Raw genomic sequence first — 17,153 nt, 5'->3', positions numbered from 1 at the left:
CTGCGGAGGCAAGGCGGGTGGAATGAAGAAGCAATCTTTATTAAAACAGAATCTAGCGCCTTGAATCCGGGTCAGAAGCGGCCGCGTTCTGATATTATCAAATCTGTGGACAAAACAATGCCAAAATGCTCTGCCCTCTGCTCCCTCCAAACCTCAGCCTTTGCTTCTTAGGAGGTTTTCCAAGTGCCACCCCCTTCTCCTTCTCTGCACTGGCCTTTAGAGCCCCTTTCCCAGTAAACACCCACTTCTTCTAATTGGTTATTTTGGCATATTATCCAATAGCCTAAAAGAGGAGTTGACCTGTTTCCCTACTCTTCTCCCCTAACTCATCTGTCCTGGCTGCGGTCCACTGTAGGTCTTGTCCCCAAAATGATCCAAATGGGTTCCCCATCCCTCTACAGGAACATAAACGTTCGGTCATCTCCCACCATTTGGCGGTGGCCAACCTCAGGTTTTAGTGCTTTATGATGGCCTGCCGTCTGCTAACCTTTAGTCTTCACCAGTTGAAAAACTACTTTTGGACCCCTGGAGCTGTGAGCCTCACTCTGTCTGCACTCCTTAACTCACATGAGGAGAAACAATTAGTCATCATTCAATCTACACAAAGTAAATTCAAAAATCAGAATGTGTTACCATCCAGATACCTCACTGGTCACTGAAGTTCCGCTCCCTCCGTATCCTTCCGTTTGCCACATCCTCCAACAGTGCCAAAGCATCCATTGTGCGCCATAACGCATTGTAAATACATGCCTTTAAATGCCCATTTGTTAGGTAATATCTGCTACACACGTGAGAATTACCCTGACTGACTAACAGTCCTTCAGACTAACATTATAAGATAATTATAGTCTTTATCTGTATGGCAACAAAACACAGTTACAAAGTGTTTTATGCGTTATGCATTGAAAACGGAGATGAAACGAAATGCGCTATATGGTATAGGATATTAATATATTAAACTGCATTCATATCAATGTAAACGTAATTTGCTCTACTGTTGTCTTACTTTTGTCCTAAATCATATGTTTCCCATGTGCACTCCAGGGAGTTTGTTTGTTTATTCATTGTAGAAATAGTTTTTTTTTTTTTAAATACATTTCTTGCAAATAAACTGTTCATATATGAGAGGTAATATTACTATTTATTTTACACGATCAGTATCAGTTTCACACAGTTTCTCCCGTTTCTTTCTTCTGCCATCAGTGGTGCAGTTTCTCCTTACCCCAGTTATGTGAGTACGCATGGGTCAGAGTTGGCGTGGAGGACCGCACATTTTCCTGTCAAGTTCTCTTTTTATAAATCCCACGGTGTGCATAGAGAGTTGCGTACGCCGTCTTTTGTGCGTACGCAACGTTTATAAATGAGGCCCCAGGTCTGGATACAAGTTTGAGTAAATAATAGCCGGCCTCAATTAGAAGCCGGGTCTGTTTCGAGGTTATTAATGTTTTCGATCCGAATCGCTGCTTGGCTGCATGTTCTTAATGAAATGCTGATTTATCGATGTCGCTGTGTTTGTTGACAGCACTCGCTGCCTGTTAAAACCTTTTTTTTTTCTTAACCCAGCGCGTCTGGATAGAGTTGTTCGAGCCTGACCATTCACACTCAAAAATAGAAGTACGAAAATGTACCTAAAAGGGTACAAACCCTTGTCGCACCAGGTGTACCTTTTTGAAAGACAATTTTGTACCCATTGGTGCTGGTACATTTTTGTACCTTATCAAATTGTACCAGTTTAAGTACAATTGTGCACCTAGCATGCCAAAAATGTACCTTCAAATAATAAAACAAAAATGTGTCCATAAAAGGGTACAATAGTGTACTTATATTGGTACCGCCCTGCGACAAGCTGTTTTGGACTCTAAAGAGACAAAAATGTACCACAATTTCTTGACGGTTCATTGCAATTTATTTATTATTTCATACAATTTAGTAAAATACATTTCATTCGTACAATTGTCATTTCTTAAATTTTGCAAACCTAAAAGAATGACAACAAACGAAACCTTAAACTGAGTACCTCAAAGACACAAACAGTCTGTCATCAACCAAATACGTGTCAAGAGCTTGATGGTCTAATTCATTTCCGGGATTGAGCAGAGTCCAGTCCCTGTCAACTGTGACATGGTAAGCATGGAAATGACTTTCATAAGAGGAAGGAATCAACAGTTTTCCACACAACACCCACAACGTGTCCACATTCAGTATGTACTTGGTTTTAAAGAATAAAGGGATGGCTTCAGTGTGCACATGCCCTACAACAAAAACATCCCCAAGTGCATATTTAACAGTATTGACAGATACAGACGACACACGCTGAAGCACTTCATCCATAAACTGCACATTTTCATATCAACATGCTCAACATTGTTATAGTTTCAAAATAGTTGCTGATAAAAGACAAAATATTTTGGTGTAAAAAAAAAAAAAAGCCTTTGCAATTGTGGTGGCCAGTAATGCAAGGGTGGCCCACCTTTGAGTTAATAAGGCAGGGAAGGCCCTGGATGCTGAGCTCGACACAACACAAGACTAATAATCAAAACAAACATTCCACTGGTATGGAAATTAAATTCTGTTCTTCCTCAAAAAAAAAAAAAAAAAAAAAAAAATCAAAAATGGATATCACTGTATTTGGAAAGAAATACTTACATTGTGTACTGTGACAATATATCATACAAAGTCCCAATGATTTTGTTGTGTTATTTCTGTGTCTTTTGGACTTTTGGCGTCCAGCCGGCTCTGGACATCTCTTGGGAATTGCGGAATCGAAATGATTGCCGGCAGCCTGTGGCAGGAGGGTTCCAAACTGCAAGACAACAGAAAAAAAACATTGTCCGCCATGTTACAATCACCTAAGGAACGCACCACTATTTGTGAAATTGAACCTATTTTTCATAATCCCTAATTAAACAAGAACATGTATGCTGTGTCTGTTTGTGTTACACACAAAGACACACCAATTGCTCCAAACACAGTCCAGTCTACAAGTGTTACCTTGTTGTGACTTATGAATCACTTTCATACTCAAAGGTCAAGCCTCATAATATGGATTACTATTAAAGGAAAAAAACCTTTTCCCCTGTTACAGTTCTTTGCTGTCTAATTCCTTCCAACAGGCCATGTGTGAAAATTTAGGCTGTAATAATAAATCAATTTGAGCGTTAGACCAGGAAGATGGTATTAAAACATTCACCAAACACTTGCCTTGATGTAAATGTTGCTGAAGAAGTAAGTTGAGGGCATTCCTCTTCAGGCGCAGGGCTCGGTGTTAGACTGTTGTACTCTTTCAACTTGGACACAAGCTGTTGAAATTTTATCTGCTCTCTGTGAGGCCATCTTCAATGGTTTCACGTCAACTTCATGATCTAGAGAGAGAGAGAGAGAGAGAGAGAGTAATTGAGTGAGAGAGAGAGATTAAATGCTAACAATATGATAAGTCTGGCACAATAAATTCAGCCATTTTAACTAATATTGAGTTCTTGTTGGCTTTGTGTCCACTATGTAAAAGTTCCCTAGCCATTGAAAAATTTAACCCACACCCCACAAATATGGTTAGGATTCAGTAACTCTCCTATCTAGGGCTGCCCCCAATTAGTTGACAAAGTGTTAGTTGACCAAGAAGTCATTAGTCACCTAAATTTCATTGGTTGATTGGTCGCAGAAAAAAACATTTGGAACCTTGTCTTGTAAAAAATTAATATAAAATCTATATGAACTGTGTATGAAAGGCTAGAGGGCTTTTAATTTGAAAGGCCATACTCAAGAAGTCGTGACACTCACTCACTGTCAGTTTTTTTTTTTTTTTTTTTTTTAAACACGGATATCGCGGTTGTGAGACAGTTAACCATTAATCAGGTTCATGAGCTGTGTGATGTGTGAGACTATGGCGGAAAGGTGTCCGGCTGGACCATCCGACGGGATCAATTGAGAGAATATGGCGGGCCCAAACAAGACTGCGGCAATCCGCCATCTGGCTACAGCACATACAGCTGGACTCTCATTGGTTGTGCTTTCAACGGTCGGCGGAAAACAGAGTTCAAATAATTTGAACGCTGAGCGCAGCGGCGGTGCCGCCCTTTCGGTAGACAAACAATAGGAAAGCAAGCGCAAAGCAGTTTTACTTGACTTACGTTAACCTAATTTACCCTCCATAACTCCTCGCAGTGAGGATTCACAAGCGCGATTTTATATCTGAGCCGAACATGTAGCACCATCTTGTGAACCCTCCATTCAGCCTACCTATAATATTAAATCTTCTGCTTGGTGTTTGCCAAAGCTTAACTCACTTTACACGTGCACAGCAAAGCTGAAAATGTATGTTAGTGTGACAGGTCGTCTCCCTCCCTGCCACTATATGGCACTGTGCCAACTGACTGGGCATCCTAAATGAGGGGTGGCACAATGCACCCTTACATATAGAGGTGCAGACACACCTGTCTCTTCCTCTTTCCTCCGGTGGCTGCTGCCTGTCCATTGCGGTGGTTCAGCGTGGCCGTTGCAGGTGTACAATCCTCCTCATTCAGGTAATGCTCTCTGCCAGTCCTCCGTTGTGCGTCTGTGCGTAAATGGGCATTTTGGTGATTTGATCTGCGCTCTTTGCAGCGCAAGCGGCTGCGGAGACTGTGGGAGGCGAAGCGCTCTGCCAGAAGCCCTCCCTGGATGCGCTCACCTGTTCCTTTCAGTAAGTCCACAATTGTCTGCTGTCCGGCGGCTCCGTCGCCCAGTTCCCAGCTTAATATTACTTTCCTGTTCTGGTAGTAGAGTGATTGACCCGCGGCACAAGCCATCATTCCGCCGTAGCTCTGGGGCGTCACTGTAGCTTCACGGAGTGGTATGTATGAGTTTATTTTGCTAGAAATGTTGTTTTTTTTATCATGTATACATGTGCGCTAAATTATAGTTATGTGCCTTTCTTGTAGAGGCCGTGGTGAATGGTTGACCTGTGTTCAGCCATCTTTCCCAGGATCTACGCTGCTGTTTTGGCTCTATTAAATTATTGGACATCCTGGCTCTTACTGATGACTTTCTGTTTGTTAATCAGCCGTGTGGCTACCCTATGAATGTGTTTTGTCTTGGGCTTGTCAATTGAGCTACTGTTGGCGTGGGCCCGGCTCCTCAGCACATGACCACTCTATTAATAAGGCTGCCCACTTCTGAGCCATTTAAAGGGCATTTCACTGTTTTCATTCATTTGTGCTTTAATAATTAGTTTCTATTTTCGTTATTTAGTGTTCTTTGTATTCTGTATTTTGTTTTCATTGTTTTGGTCACACCAGCTCTGTGTAGCACCCGGTTGCATGTTTTAACTTGTTTTTGTGTGCTTTGGTTAGGTGCTGTGGTCCAAGGCGGCAGTTCAGTCCCTGGTGGTGGTCCCCCTTCACGAGTGTCCAGTGTGTGTGTGAGTGCGGTTTCACAGGTGTTTTAATTTATAGACCTCCCTACTTTGGTTTGGCTCTGCCACCGTAAACTAAAGCCCTGCCTTTTAATCTGTTATTGCAGGGTGCTAATTTTTAGGTGTCATTAACTGGTGTGTGTGTGTGTGCGCGTGTGTGAGCTTTTGATTATTTTCTTTGTTGATTTACTTATGTTAAATAAAGTGTGCTCTTTAAGTGGAAAACTGTCTCTTGCCCCCGTGGTATATCGAACCTGTGTGACCTCATTCATTAAAAGGTATCTTAGAATTTCCTGGGGGTGAAATTACCCCAGGTGGCGTTGTTGCAACTATAACTCCTTCGCCACCACGCCACATTAGCGTTAAACAAATTCACAAACATTAGCTCATTCTTGAGTGAGCTAACGTTAACTATGAAGCTAACGTTAGCTGCCCGTCAAGCTAGCGCTCGGGCTGATACTAAAACTGAGAGCCAACTGTAATCCAGTTTGGATTTAAACTTACCTCTGAATCTCTGTGCTTCGGCTTCTGTGATCTCAATGCCGCCTATGTCGGTGATAATTTGTAGTAAATCCTCCGTTAAAACACTGGGTTGACTGGAGAGGGTTGCACCTGCTGCGCCCTCCATGTCACTCTCTCACCAACCCGCCGGCAGGCTGCAGCGCGCGGGCCGAAAAGAAAAAAAAAAGTTCGCGGCGAGACGTTGGCAAAGTATGCTGCATTCAGGTGCTGTGGGGAAAATGACTTAGAAACTGAAAAGCAAATCAACGTGTTTATCACTCCGACCAATAAGACTAATATAACATTCTTTGTAGCCTCCAAGTTGTTTCCACATTAACCCTCTGGAGTCGATGATCACGCCAGCGTTTGTACCATGTTTTTACCATTATAACTTAAACTTAAATTAATCCAAACATATTGTGTTTAATTTTTAATCATCATGTTAATTCATATTAATAGTCTGACAGTAATAATAATAGGCTTAATAGGTTACCCAACAGTCCTACATTTTTTCACTTTATCAAACACAACACACTGCCTCTAATATTGTACCTTTAGAGGGTAAATATGTGTACCTTAGGAGTACATACATGTACCTTTTGCTATTCTGGAACATTTATGTGCCTTTTTTTACCCCCGAACGGTACACATAGGTACTTTAAAGTACAATAATTGGCCCTATAAGCTACAGTAGGACAGAACTGTACCTTTAAGTACAGAAATGTCCCCCTTCTGTACCCCTATTTCTGAGAGTGTTGAGAGCTCGGACTGACCCAAGGAAAGAGCTGGAGCCTGTATGGCTACAGTCTGTGGCCGGAGCAACACATTTATTTATAAGTTTAATCGCTAGTAAACTTAAATGAATGTGTGCTCCAGATCCGGCGCTTTCTCTCTATAACTCTTTCAAACAGTAATAATGAGTTGATTATATTCTATTTTTCCATCTTTGCTGAGCATAAGATTTGTTCGGAATTAAATAAAAGCCTCTCACATATAGAGAAATAGCCTACTATATTGACACACATCTGCATCTGGACATAGGCTTATGTGCTGCTCTCATATTGAGAGTTGCCGACTACTATTATTAACTACAGGCCTTCTATCTTTATTATTATTATTATTATTATTATTATTATTATTATTATTATTACGTTTAACCCTCTGGACTCTATGCTGGCCATTTGTGTCCACCTCACTTCCTTTTTGTTGATCATTTTAGCTGTGTTAATGCATATGGAATGATATTTCCCAAGGGTCTGGATTTTTGGCTGATCTTTAAATTTTCAAAACCTGCTCTTTAAATATGTCAATATTATACTGTGTATCTACAATTGTACCTTATGGCTCTATCGTGGACACTTTTGGCCAATTGAAACCCATTAAAACCACATTTTTTAATTCCTTGTGATTTACAGTATAAAATCATATAATTTAGGTAAAATGGCTTTCATTCTAAACTCAACACTTGACAATTTTAGTTTTTAATGTTTTTTACCAGATTGTGTCATTTGTCCATTTTTGGGCAAGGGAGCAATCTCAGTTAATATTCTTAGTTTCCACTAGGGGCGTATGATGGCTTCCTGCACTCCAATGGAGCAAATGAATGACACAATTTTGACATAGGGGTGATCCTAAGGATGTCAGGTAATGATGTGTGTTTGTGCATGAAAAAAAAAATGTAGTATTAGCAAGATAAAGTGACATAAATTACAGTGTATCATACCATACAAGTTTTGGTGAATTTCTCTTGGTACAGGTTATTGAGCTTTGAGTTTCCAAGGCAAACCTGGCTGTGATGCACAGGTTGAAAACACCTGTAACTTTGATCTTTTCATAAAAAAATGCCACACACAACTACACAATAGCCTTTACATTCTCAAATAGCTGCTCTCCAAAAAAAAGGATCACAGGTCATCTTGACCTCTGGCTTCTGGGGAAACAAAAACAAAGTCTGACACTGTTTATAAATCTGTCCTGGAGTTTTTGCAGGTGCAGTCAGTACTAATGCTATAAGTGAGCCTATCAGCTCCCAGATCCTTCTTTATCTGCAAGATGGCAAGAAGGTCATATGCCCTGACTGAAGCACTTGAGTATGTGATTGGCTCAGAGAGTAAAGATGGAGAGAAATCCTCTGCGGTTGAGGAGGAGAAATCTTCTACCCAAGATGAGGACACGTCCTCTCCTGAAGATGAGGACACGTCCTCTCCTGAAGATGATGGGTCACCTTCCTCAGAGGATGACAGCAACACCACTGATGACGACTTCCAGCCAGTGCCTGATTCCTCTTCCTCAGGGGAAGAGGACGGTACAGACACAGCGATAGAGGCCGATCAGCTGATGGCAGAGACAGAGGGGCTGGCGGGTGAGTGGATGTCTCGTCATGGGAAAATAATGTGGTTTCCCACTGCTGAAGAGACCCTGCACCACAATCCAGTATCCACTGGTTTCACCCCAGGGCCCACCCTGTATGCAGTTGCCCATATCAGCAACCTGAGGTCTGCCTTTGACCATTTTATTACAGAGGAGATCATTCAGCTGCTGTGCACCAACACAAACCTGCATGGGAGGCAAAGGTGTGAGGATTGGAAGAATGTGGATGAAGTGGAGATGAGAGTCTACATTGGGATTCTGATTCTGGCTGGCGTCTACCGCTCAAGACATGAAGCAACACGTGGCATGTGGGATGCCAAGACAGGACGGGCCACGTTTTGTGCCACGATGCCCCTCTACAGCTTCACTCAGATCAGCGCTAACATCTGCTTTGATGACAGGCTCTCCCACCCAGGACTCTTCAGGAATGATAAACTCGCTGCATTTCGCATCCTGTGGGAAAAGTGGGTTGCTCGCCTCCCCCTCTTACTTAATCCAGGGGTTGATGTGTGTGTGTGTTGACGAGCAGCTTGTTGCATTCATAGGTCATTGTGGACTTCGACCAGTTGCGTGCACAGACCTTTTGAAAGGCAGGGGCAAAAGGCAAAAAAAGGGCACATACAGCAAGTTCTTGCGACTGAAGAGGGCACAGTAGCGTGCGTTTTGGCTCCGAGGAGGGCACCTTAGTGCCTGATTTTGTCTCCCAAGAGGGCAGTTTATCATGTTTTAACCAGCCAAGGGGGCAGTTTGTTGTGTTTTGCCAATCAAGAGGGCACTTTAACGCACTTTTTGGCTCCCAAGAGGGCGCTTCAGCGCGCGTTTTGGCTCCCAAGATGGTGCTTCAGCGCACATTTTGGCTCCCAAGAGGGCACTTTAGCAAGCATTTTGGCACCCAAGAGGGCACTTTAGTGTGCATTTTCCAACAATTAGGCCACTGCCCACCCCCCCATGCACACCACTGACATCTACAATATATCCCCAACAAGCCTGCAAAGTATGGCATTAAAATCTGGTTCACCTGTGATGTGGCAACCTCCTATGCCTGGAGCATGGAGATTTACATGGGAAAACCACCCAGTTAATTCTGGAATTGATTAAAATTTTGGATTTCATGATCAGGACTGATGTCAAATTTGAAAAAAGGAGCAAATATTTTCAGTATATAGTGTTTGTATATAGCATTTTGTAAGCAAACAGGAGGTGGACACTTTTGGCCAAGAACAAGCTGAGAGGGAGTTTTTATGTTTTTCTGTCACTGCACAAAAAACTAATGAAGCATAAAAATCATTGATACTGCTTATTATTGACACACATTAAGCTGCAATGATGGTTAAAGAATAATACAGGTAGCATGTATTATTTTGCAAAAACATGGTGATTTAATGCTATTCTCCCTTATAAATCATCAGCATTATGTTATCTAATAGGCATTTAAAGGGTTAAAATTCTGAATTTGAATGAAATTTTAGTTTTCATGACAAGGACTGATGCAAATTTAAAAAACTGGTAAAAAAAAAATGGAATTTTTTCAATATATATATTAGTTTTATAGCATTTTGAAAATGTAAACAAGAGGTGGACACTTTTGGCCACGAACAAGCTGAGAGGGAGTTTTTTCTACTTTGCCTTCCCTGCACAAAAATAACAATGCATAATAATCAATGTTGGTGTTAATCAGTTACATATCTCAGACTGTGTTATTGATAATACAAGATAAACCGGTAGCACTGAGAAGATAGGCTGTGATCATTTTTGTGGTAGTTTTCCAACAAGCGCATTGTGCAAACAAATTGGCATTTGAGGGGTTAAAAAATTTAAAATGAATTAATTTTTTGTACTTAAGACAAGAACTGATATTAATTAAACATTTTATGCAGTAAAAGCAGCAAAAAACATACAAAATCCCCAAAATTACAGACTCAATCTGTTGGTGGCCATTTTTGGCCACGAACAAGCTGAGAGGGTAGTAAAAACGAACAAGGCCAGAGGGTTAATATTTTATTTTTTTAAATTTGTTTTAATATTACGTTTATAATTTTCAGGGAGAAAGAAGTAGCCTAGATCGAGAATATGAACAATACAGTTTTACCAAAATAAAAAATGTCTGTGTGCAACAGGGTCCAAGTTACAAAAAATGATCAGCATTTTATCAGATTAATGTCAACGATGGAGGAAAGAAAAGTCAGCACTCAGACAAACATACTGAAGTTCATTGCTCTGTGTGACATTTTGCAAACATTCAAGTCAAGACACCAAATCGCAATACTTGTCATTCAGGCATTCAGGGCTGTGTGGTTTGTTCCGTTTGTCCTAGTGGTGTTGCCTTACCCTGCTATCCGATTGGCGAATACGCTCAACCAATTATTCGGAGATACAATGGTGATTGGCATGCCCCCAAGGCCCACCCCCTTACTGACAAAAACGCCCATTAAAAAAAAATCACTCGAACGCGAGCAGAGTGAAAGTTTTCCCGAGCGAGGAGAGGAGAGTTGCGCAGGGGAAAGTAATGCGAGAAGACTCTACGCACGCTCGAGCTGTTTTTCTCCTCGCAGGCCACAATATTGCTCCGCGCGCAGTATTCTATGCCCATACTTTTGTATCTCTTAAAGGTGACATCCCGGTGGTAGGTCCTTTATGTTGTTCTCACTGCCATGAAAAACCATCGCTATTGCCTCGCTTGGTTTTAGTGCGTCGGCATCCAGATGAGCCAAAATGTCCTTTTTGGCAAGGAGAGGTCAATCAGATACAGGTAGTCAGCTGAAAGAAATGCAGCTGGTTCACACAAGATGCTCATTCCTGGTATATTAGACATGTAGTCACGCACCTGTAGAAACTCTTTCATCGAGAGGTCAGCAAAGACAACAAAGTCACAAAGGCACTACAGGTTGGAGTGGCTTTACCTGTTGAGCAGGCAACCACCTGCAAAGACTGCTTTAACAACCTGAGAGGTGTTGCCTTCGATAAGGTCAATAATAAGAGAGTTGGCAGGGATGTAAGTTGAATTATGAGTTATTGTGTATAAACGTCGTCTAGTATTTAAACCCATTAGAGACCCAGGAACCTTAAAACCTAAAGCATTGTTCTAAAACACCTCCTATAATGTTTTTGTTTTTCTGAAAAACTTAACAGAATTGTCAATGCTCACAGACACCTTATTTCTCAGCCTCTGGAGCAGATAGAGGCCCTCCTTTTTTAGTGGAAGAAGGACAACTCGACAAAAAACTTCCTTAGAGATGCTACTTTGTGTCAGTTCCAGCCATCCGGCTGCTCTGTTGTTATTTTTCCTGCCTAAATTCTTCATGCCAATGTGTACGTGTACTTGCACAAAGCTGATCAAAAACCCGTTTACATTCTCAAAGGAATAAGGTTCCTTTAATCCTCTACGGCATTTACAGAAATCAGGGTTCTCATTTAAATGATATAAGAAATCAGATCACTGTCACAAAACATAAGGTAAATTATCGACATGACCATTTCTGCAAAGCTAAAAAAAAGAGGGCAAATACCACTTGTATATTCTTTAAAAAATAATGTTTTTATTACTTAAAATCTTAAAAAGAAAGGGACAAAAGACACAAGTTACAAGAATGACTTGTCGGCGGTGGGCAACTGCCGCACACCGTCCAACTCTCAAGGGTTGACTCCAACTTAAAAGTTCACTCTGTGCTCTCTGTGTTTGTGGTCATTTGATAAGATGCACCCGAAGGCACAAAATAAACTAAATTAGCAAGCACCTTAAAGTGGCTCTTGCCATTTTAACAATCTTAATATCCCGTGTGTAAGAATTTGGTTTAAAGGAGAACTTCGGTCGATTTAAACATGCAGCTTCATTGCTCATATACTAGTTTGGTCTAGCTACCGGAACACACAGATGTCAACAAACAGGTATGTAGCTCCTTGCACAAACACACTGTTTTAACAACTTTTTTATTCATTTTGAGTCATACACGCTACAGTGCTGTGTTGTAAGGTGTAAGCTGCATAACTTTTGGTGTGAGATATGGAGCATGTTAAGATGCTGTTTAAATCGACCGAAGTTCTCCTTTAATACCTTTTAAGATTTTCAGTTGATGCAGTCCTGACACTGTGCATATTCCCAAACAAAACTATTGAGTAAAGTAGAGTAATAGTGTATTCTCACAAGCGTGTTTGTGGGGTGATGGGAGCGGAATAGAGCTATAATACAGACTGGAAAGATCTGCTACTACTACTGTGTGACAGAGGGCCAGAAGCCCTGCAGACTTCTGGCCCTCTGTCAGAACTTCACAACATCCTGCTGATAAAAAGTAGCCTGGAATGTACAGCACTGATTCCTCCACAAACAAACATGCTACTAGCACAGCCAATGTTTCCCATTCACACAATGTTAAAGATCTGGGAAGCCTGCCCAGATAAATCAACATCCTGCCAATTGCACAATGGTGTTGGATTTTTTCAGATGCTGTGATGTGTGCAGCTCGCTGGCTCTGCTGATAGCATTAGCAACAATCAGGAATAGTTACTAAATGCTGCCATGTGAAAAACATGTTAGGATAACCACGCGGATCACAACTGACCAGAGCTCTGTCACATGAAGTGTGTGCTTTTGTGTCAACACGCTCAGTAACAGTGCTGTTTTGATAATCGGATAAGTTATAAATGATAGTCTAAGGGGACTGAATTACACTAGACAGGCACAAGTTCAGACTGTTCACAAGTTCAGATTTGGGTGGGGCTTACACAGGAAGTGGCTGGAATTTATTTCATTTTCTGTTTGTCTTAATTACACAAAAATAATGTATGAATAACATATCTAAGATCATCAACTATTAAGGCATACACTGCATTTGCAACACCCATCAACCATATTTATGTGACAACTGGTTTCTTCTGACATCAGGCCTGGGTGGGGAGTTAAACTGTGGTACTGCTGTGTTCCAGTTTGGAAGTCGTATAAAATGTAGGGAGTCTGACTGCTTCCCGATTGATTAGCAACAGAAATGACAACTGATCTGGAAAATCCAGAGGGCCACTGGGCCATATTTCAAGGTAAAAACAACATTTAAATTTGTCTGGATGTCCTTCTAGAAAGTTACCCATTGTCATTTCATTTGCTAATCAATCAGAAAGAGTTAAAATGATAAATATTTCAAAGATACAGACTACATAGTCTCATATCAGCTAACATATAGACATGTGAGTGTTACTTTTAACTGGTTTCACACAGCAATGAGATTTTTCCTGAAAATCCAAGGTCGAATTCTAGCACAAGGGAGGGCATCTGCTAGAACGCAACCAAATTAGGAAGAGACATTCAGATAACGGTGGAACAACTGGAATAACTGAGGGAAACTGCAAAAGAAAAAAGAACCTGCTGATGGACAAGGCAAAGAAGGTGAAGATGGAGAGAGATAGAAACTGAGGTAAAATGAGTGAACGGATGGGCATTCACTGGATGGAGAGCACTCTGGTGTTGTGTCAAAGTCTGGTTCCCGTTTGATGTGTGTTTCTTGTCACCGGGACTTGAAACGGTTCAAAACCGTCATTTTTCACATCTAGATTAGTAAGTATCAAAACCTGGCTTCTTATGAATCCTAATTAACCAGCTGTTTATCTGCCCTTTCACAGCACTGACATCAGGGTTTTCATGTCAAATTGGGATTCTTAGAGCTGTTTTTTTGCTTTGGACAGTAGTCTACATGCTAACAAGAACCACTTTGCTACAACAGTTATCTACCACATGGAAACATTGGGAGGGAGGAGAGGTGAAAAGTTGACTATTTCCTCTCGAAGACAAAAGAATATGTGAGCTTATAAATAACAATCTACGACTTGTACCTTATAGAGGTTCCTTTAATGCTGTCTCCCTGTCTGTATGCCGTCTTTGCTGACTGAATTGCTACAGTCTTGTTATGTTAGCTTGTAACATAAAATATGCAGTGGAGTGGCTGATTTTGTCAATTTCAAATGTGCTCATCCTGAGGCAAAAAGCAGGAGGGGCAGAAAAAAAAGTGGGAGGTTTGAGTGTTGTAAACTACTCGTGTTGGCAAGACTAGCCTGCTAACAAACGCATCCCCTTTATAAATATTACACAGTGTATTATCAAACACTGTTGTTATTCACGTCAACTGACAGCCCTTTGGCTGTTAGATAAAGCAAAAACACAGTTGATATAATCAGTCTTACTGGAAAGGGAGGCCAATCACACCCTTTCCAGCTTGACACTGGAGAGACTCCAGATTTTGCGCTTAACTGCTGAACTTTACAAAAGGTCAATTAAAGACTGAAAGTGAATACATCTCACCCTGTCCCTCCCTGTCTTGCATTCCAATTTATATGCAAGACTTAATGAATGAATTAGTTTATATTTGTTTGAACTAGATTTTGTGAAAAGGTGACAGACCAGACCTTCATGCATGCACTGAGGTCTGTTTAAATTAAAATTCAAAAACCTGTATAAAACCACCTTAAAGTCAACCCCTAACAGCCCTCATTTCCAACAGTACTACGACGTTACAAAAGCACCAGGCTTCAATATCTGATTATGAAGTGAACAAAATACAAAGATCATCAGGTTTTGCTTGTAAGAGTTCCTTCTGATTGAACTCTGCTTGAAGCAAGCCAGACAGGTCTATTCCTGACCAGCAGTAAATCTGTCTTCCTTGTAGAAATTATGGCCTGTTCTTTTAGAGACTTGATGTGCCACCACAAACAGGTGTTTTCACTTATTCTATTCTTATGAACTAATCAGACCTCTGCTCAGGCTGAAGTTGACGTTATGCTGCAATCCAATGCACGTCGGAAGTTGATGTTTCTGAGTCATTATTTTAGACTTCCAATCTAAATGCTTCCCAGTGCAACTGCTGACATGGACGCCTGTGGCAAACGGATGTTTGTATGGGAAGTTTGCTAACTTCACAAGCGAGTAGAACAGCTGATTTATCTGATACGGGGCACTTAATAGAGACAGGAAGAGTAGGCTTCTTCTACATGCTCACAATGACTTTTATCAAGTACATTTCATTTCCTAAATTGAAATAGAAATGGCTGTAACAACTACAAAGTTATTTCACAACACAAACACTGCATAAAAGTAAAAGGTGATACATAATTGGTAATGTTCACTGTGTGTGCAGCCATACTGCTCTGATGTCATTCGTGTTTTTATCAGGAAGTCGGGCTTGATGGTTCTGACATAGATGACCGTTTCATTGCACTTTTCAGTGTCAGTGTTTTTATTCTGAGTTCCAACTACAATGGAATGCAGAATTGGGTTGAGTCAATCTGATGAGTATCTCCAGGTGTCAGTAATACAACAAGCACAGGATTTTCAATAAAAGGCTGGGGGGAAAAAACAATTAACTTTTCATGTGAAGAGCAAGAATCCTTCATTAGAAATGGAGTAAGTCTAGATGTTTCAAATCCTCTGTATATCAGGTTAACAGCAACACTTCAGCTGAAGAACTACAGCTGTGGTCTGAAGGAGGGGGAGAGCTGTCTGTATTATGTCTGTGAAGTAGGTCCCTTGACAGTTTAAGGCCAACTAGGGGAGGACTGAGTGGAGTTTTAAATTCCATATCCACTGGATAGTGGTGTACTCAGAGGGCTTCAGAGGCAGGGGCAAAACGGGACAAAGGGAACCGTTCCTGGGTGGTTCAGGCAACACAGACCAAAAAAATAGAACCTTGATAAAGAAAACTGAAAAAACAAAAACCATTCAAAACAGATGATAAATACTGGGAGAGTACAGCATCCACAAGACCACACCTGCAGATAACCAAGACAGGAAGAGAAACCAGCAGGAACCTCTGAGCTGCGGTCCCAACGGAGCGGCAGATTAGAGCCAGGCCATGTAGGTGCTCTTTGTAACATCAGCATGCAGACGGGATACTTATGGGAAAAGGTCAGAGATCAGGTCCCAAAGAGCCGAAACTAAAGGTTACGTGCCAGAAACCATGTCAGTGACTTTAGATTAAGGCTAAAACCAAAGACAGAGGAGGATCCCACAACTCTGCACATTTGAGAGGGGAGTAACATAAATGTGTGTGTGCGTTCTTGTTTGGGTGTATGTGCTTGTTGGGGCTGTCAGTAAAGAGCTTCAGAGTTGCTGCTTCTGGGTATCTTGATCTTCTCAATGTTTTTCAGGATCATGTCATGAAGAATCACCTAAAAGCAAAAAGCAGAAGATCAGCATTGTGAACTACAGTCATATCTGACTGAGGCATCGATCCGTTGTTTTATTTGCATTAAACAGACATTAGACTGACAGAAGGGGTTTTTTGAGCATAGAGAGATATATAGCATAGGGGCTGAAAACAGATGCTCTTAAGGTTTAAGTCTTGAGTGGGCACCAGAGAGGGGAATAATTCAAACTGTTGTTCTTTTCTTTAAATGTGAAAAGAAACAAATATGTGAATCTGAAAGTATCTGTAACGGCCAAAATCAAAATCCCGCTAGCCTATGGCCCTAGCAACAAAAGATGGCTACCCCAAATAAAACACTGGTCACAATAACATCTGAAAATAAAATGTTATTTAATTAATGATCAATCACAAACAAACCAAGGATCAAAACACTTAAATCACTGCGTTTAAATCAGCGTTTTCCCCTCCTGCTTGACCCTAATTCTGAAATACTTTTCAGAGATACTTCTTCCTTTCTTGTCTTTGGCAGTAAGAGTTTCTACAAGAAATCAAAGCATGTTGCACTGTCTCAGGTTCCTCACATGAACACAAGTCATAGAGCTTTTATTGAAGGTCCTTGCACTACTTATAGGCAAGATGTACTAAACGCTCATTTTGGGTCCACCATCACACCAGCATTAATATGTGTGTATATATATACACACACACATATATATACACACACACACACGTGTGTATATATAGATATTATATTATAATATATATAATAT

The 17,153-nt window shown here is 40.9% G+C and overlaps 1 protein-coding gene across 1 annotated transcript in view; it reads right to left on the bottom strand.

The window, feature by feature from the left end:
• Positions 1 to 16,324: 16,324 nt before the first annotated feature.
• LOC115575092 (proteasome activator complex subunit 3-like) overlaps positions 16,325 to 17,153 on the bottom strand; it is a 38,614-nt gene continuing 37,785 nt past the window's right edge. Inside the window, exon 8 of the mRNA XM_030406937.1 lies at positions 16,325 to 16,405. Within this exon, the coding sequence (XP_030262797.1) occupies positions 16,325 to 16,405 (81 nt within the window). The remainder of the gene's footprint in view (positions 16,406 to 17,153) is intronic.

Source organism: Sparus aurata, chromosome 23, assembly GCF_900880675.1.
Source record: "Sparus aurata chromosome 23, fSpaAur1.1, whole genome shotgun sequence".
Lineage (NCBI taxonomy): Eukaryota > Metazoa > Chordata > Actinopteri > Spariformes > Sparidae > Sparus > Sparus aurata.
This window is presented reverse-complemented; position numbering and strand designations above follow the sequence as displayed.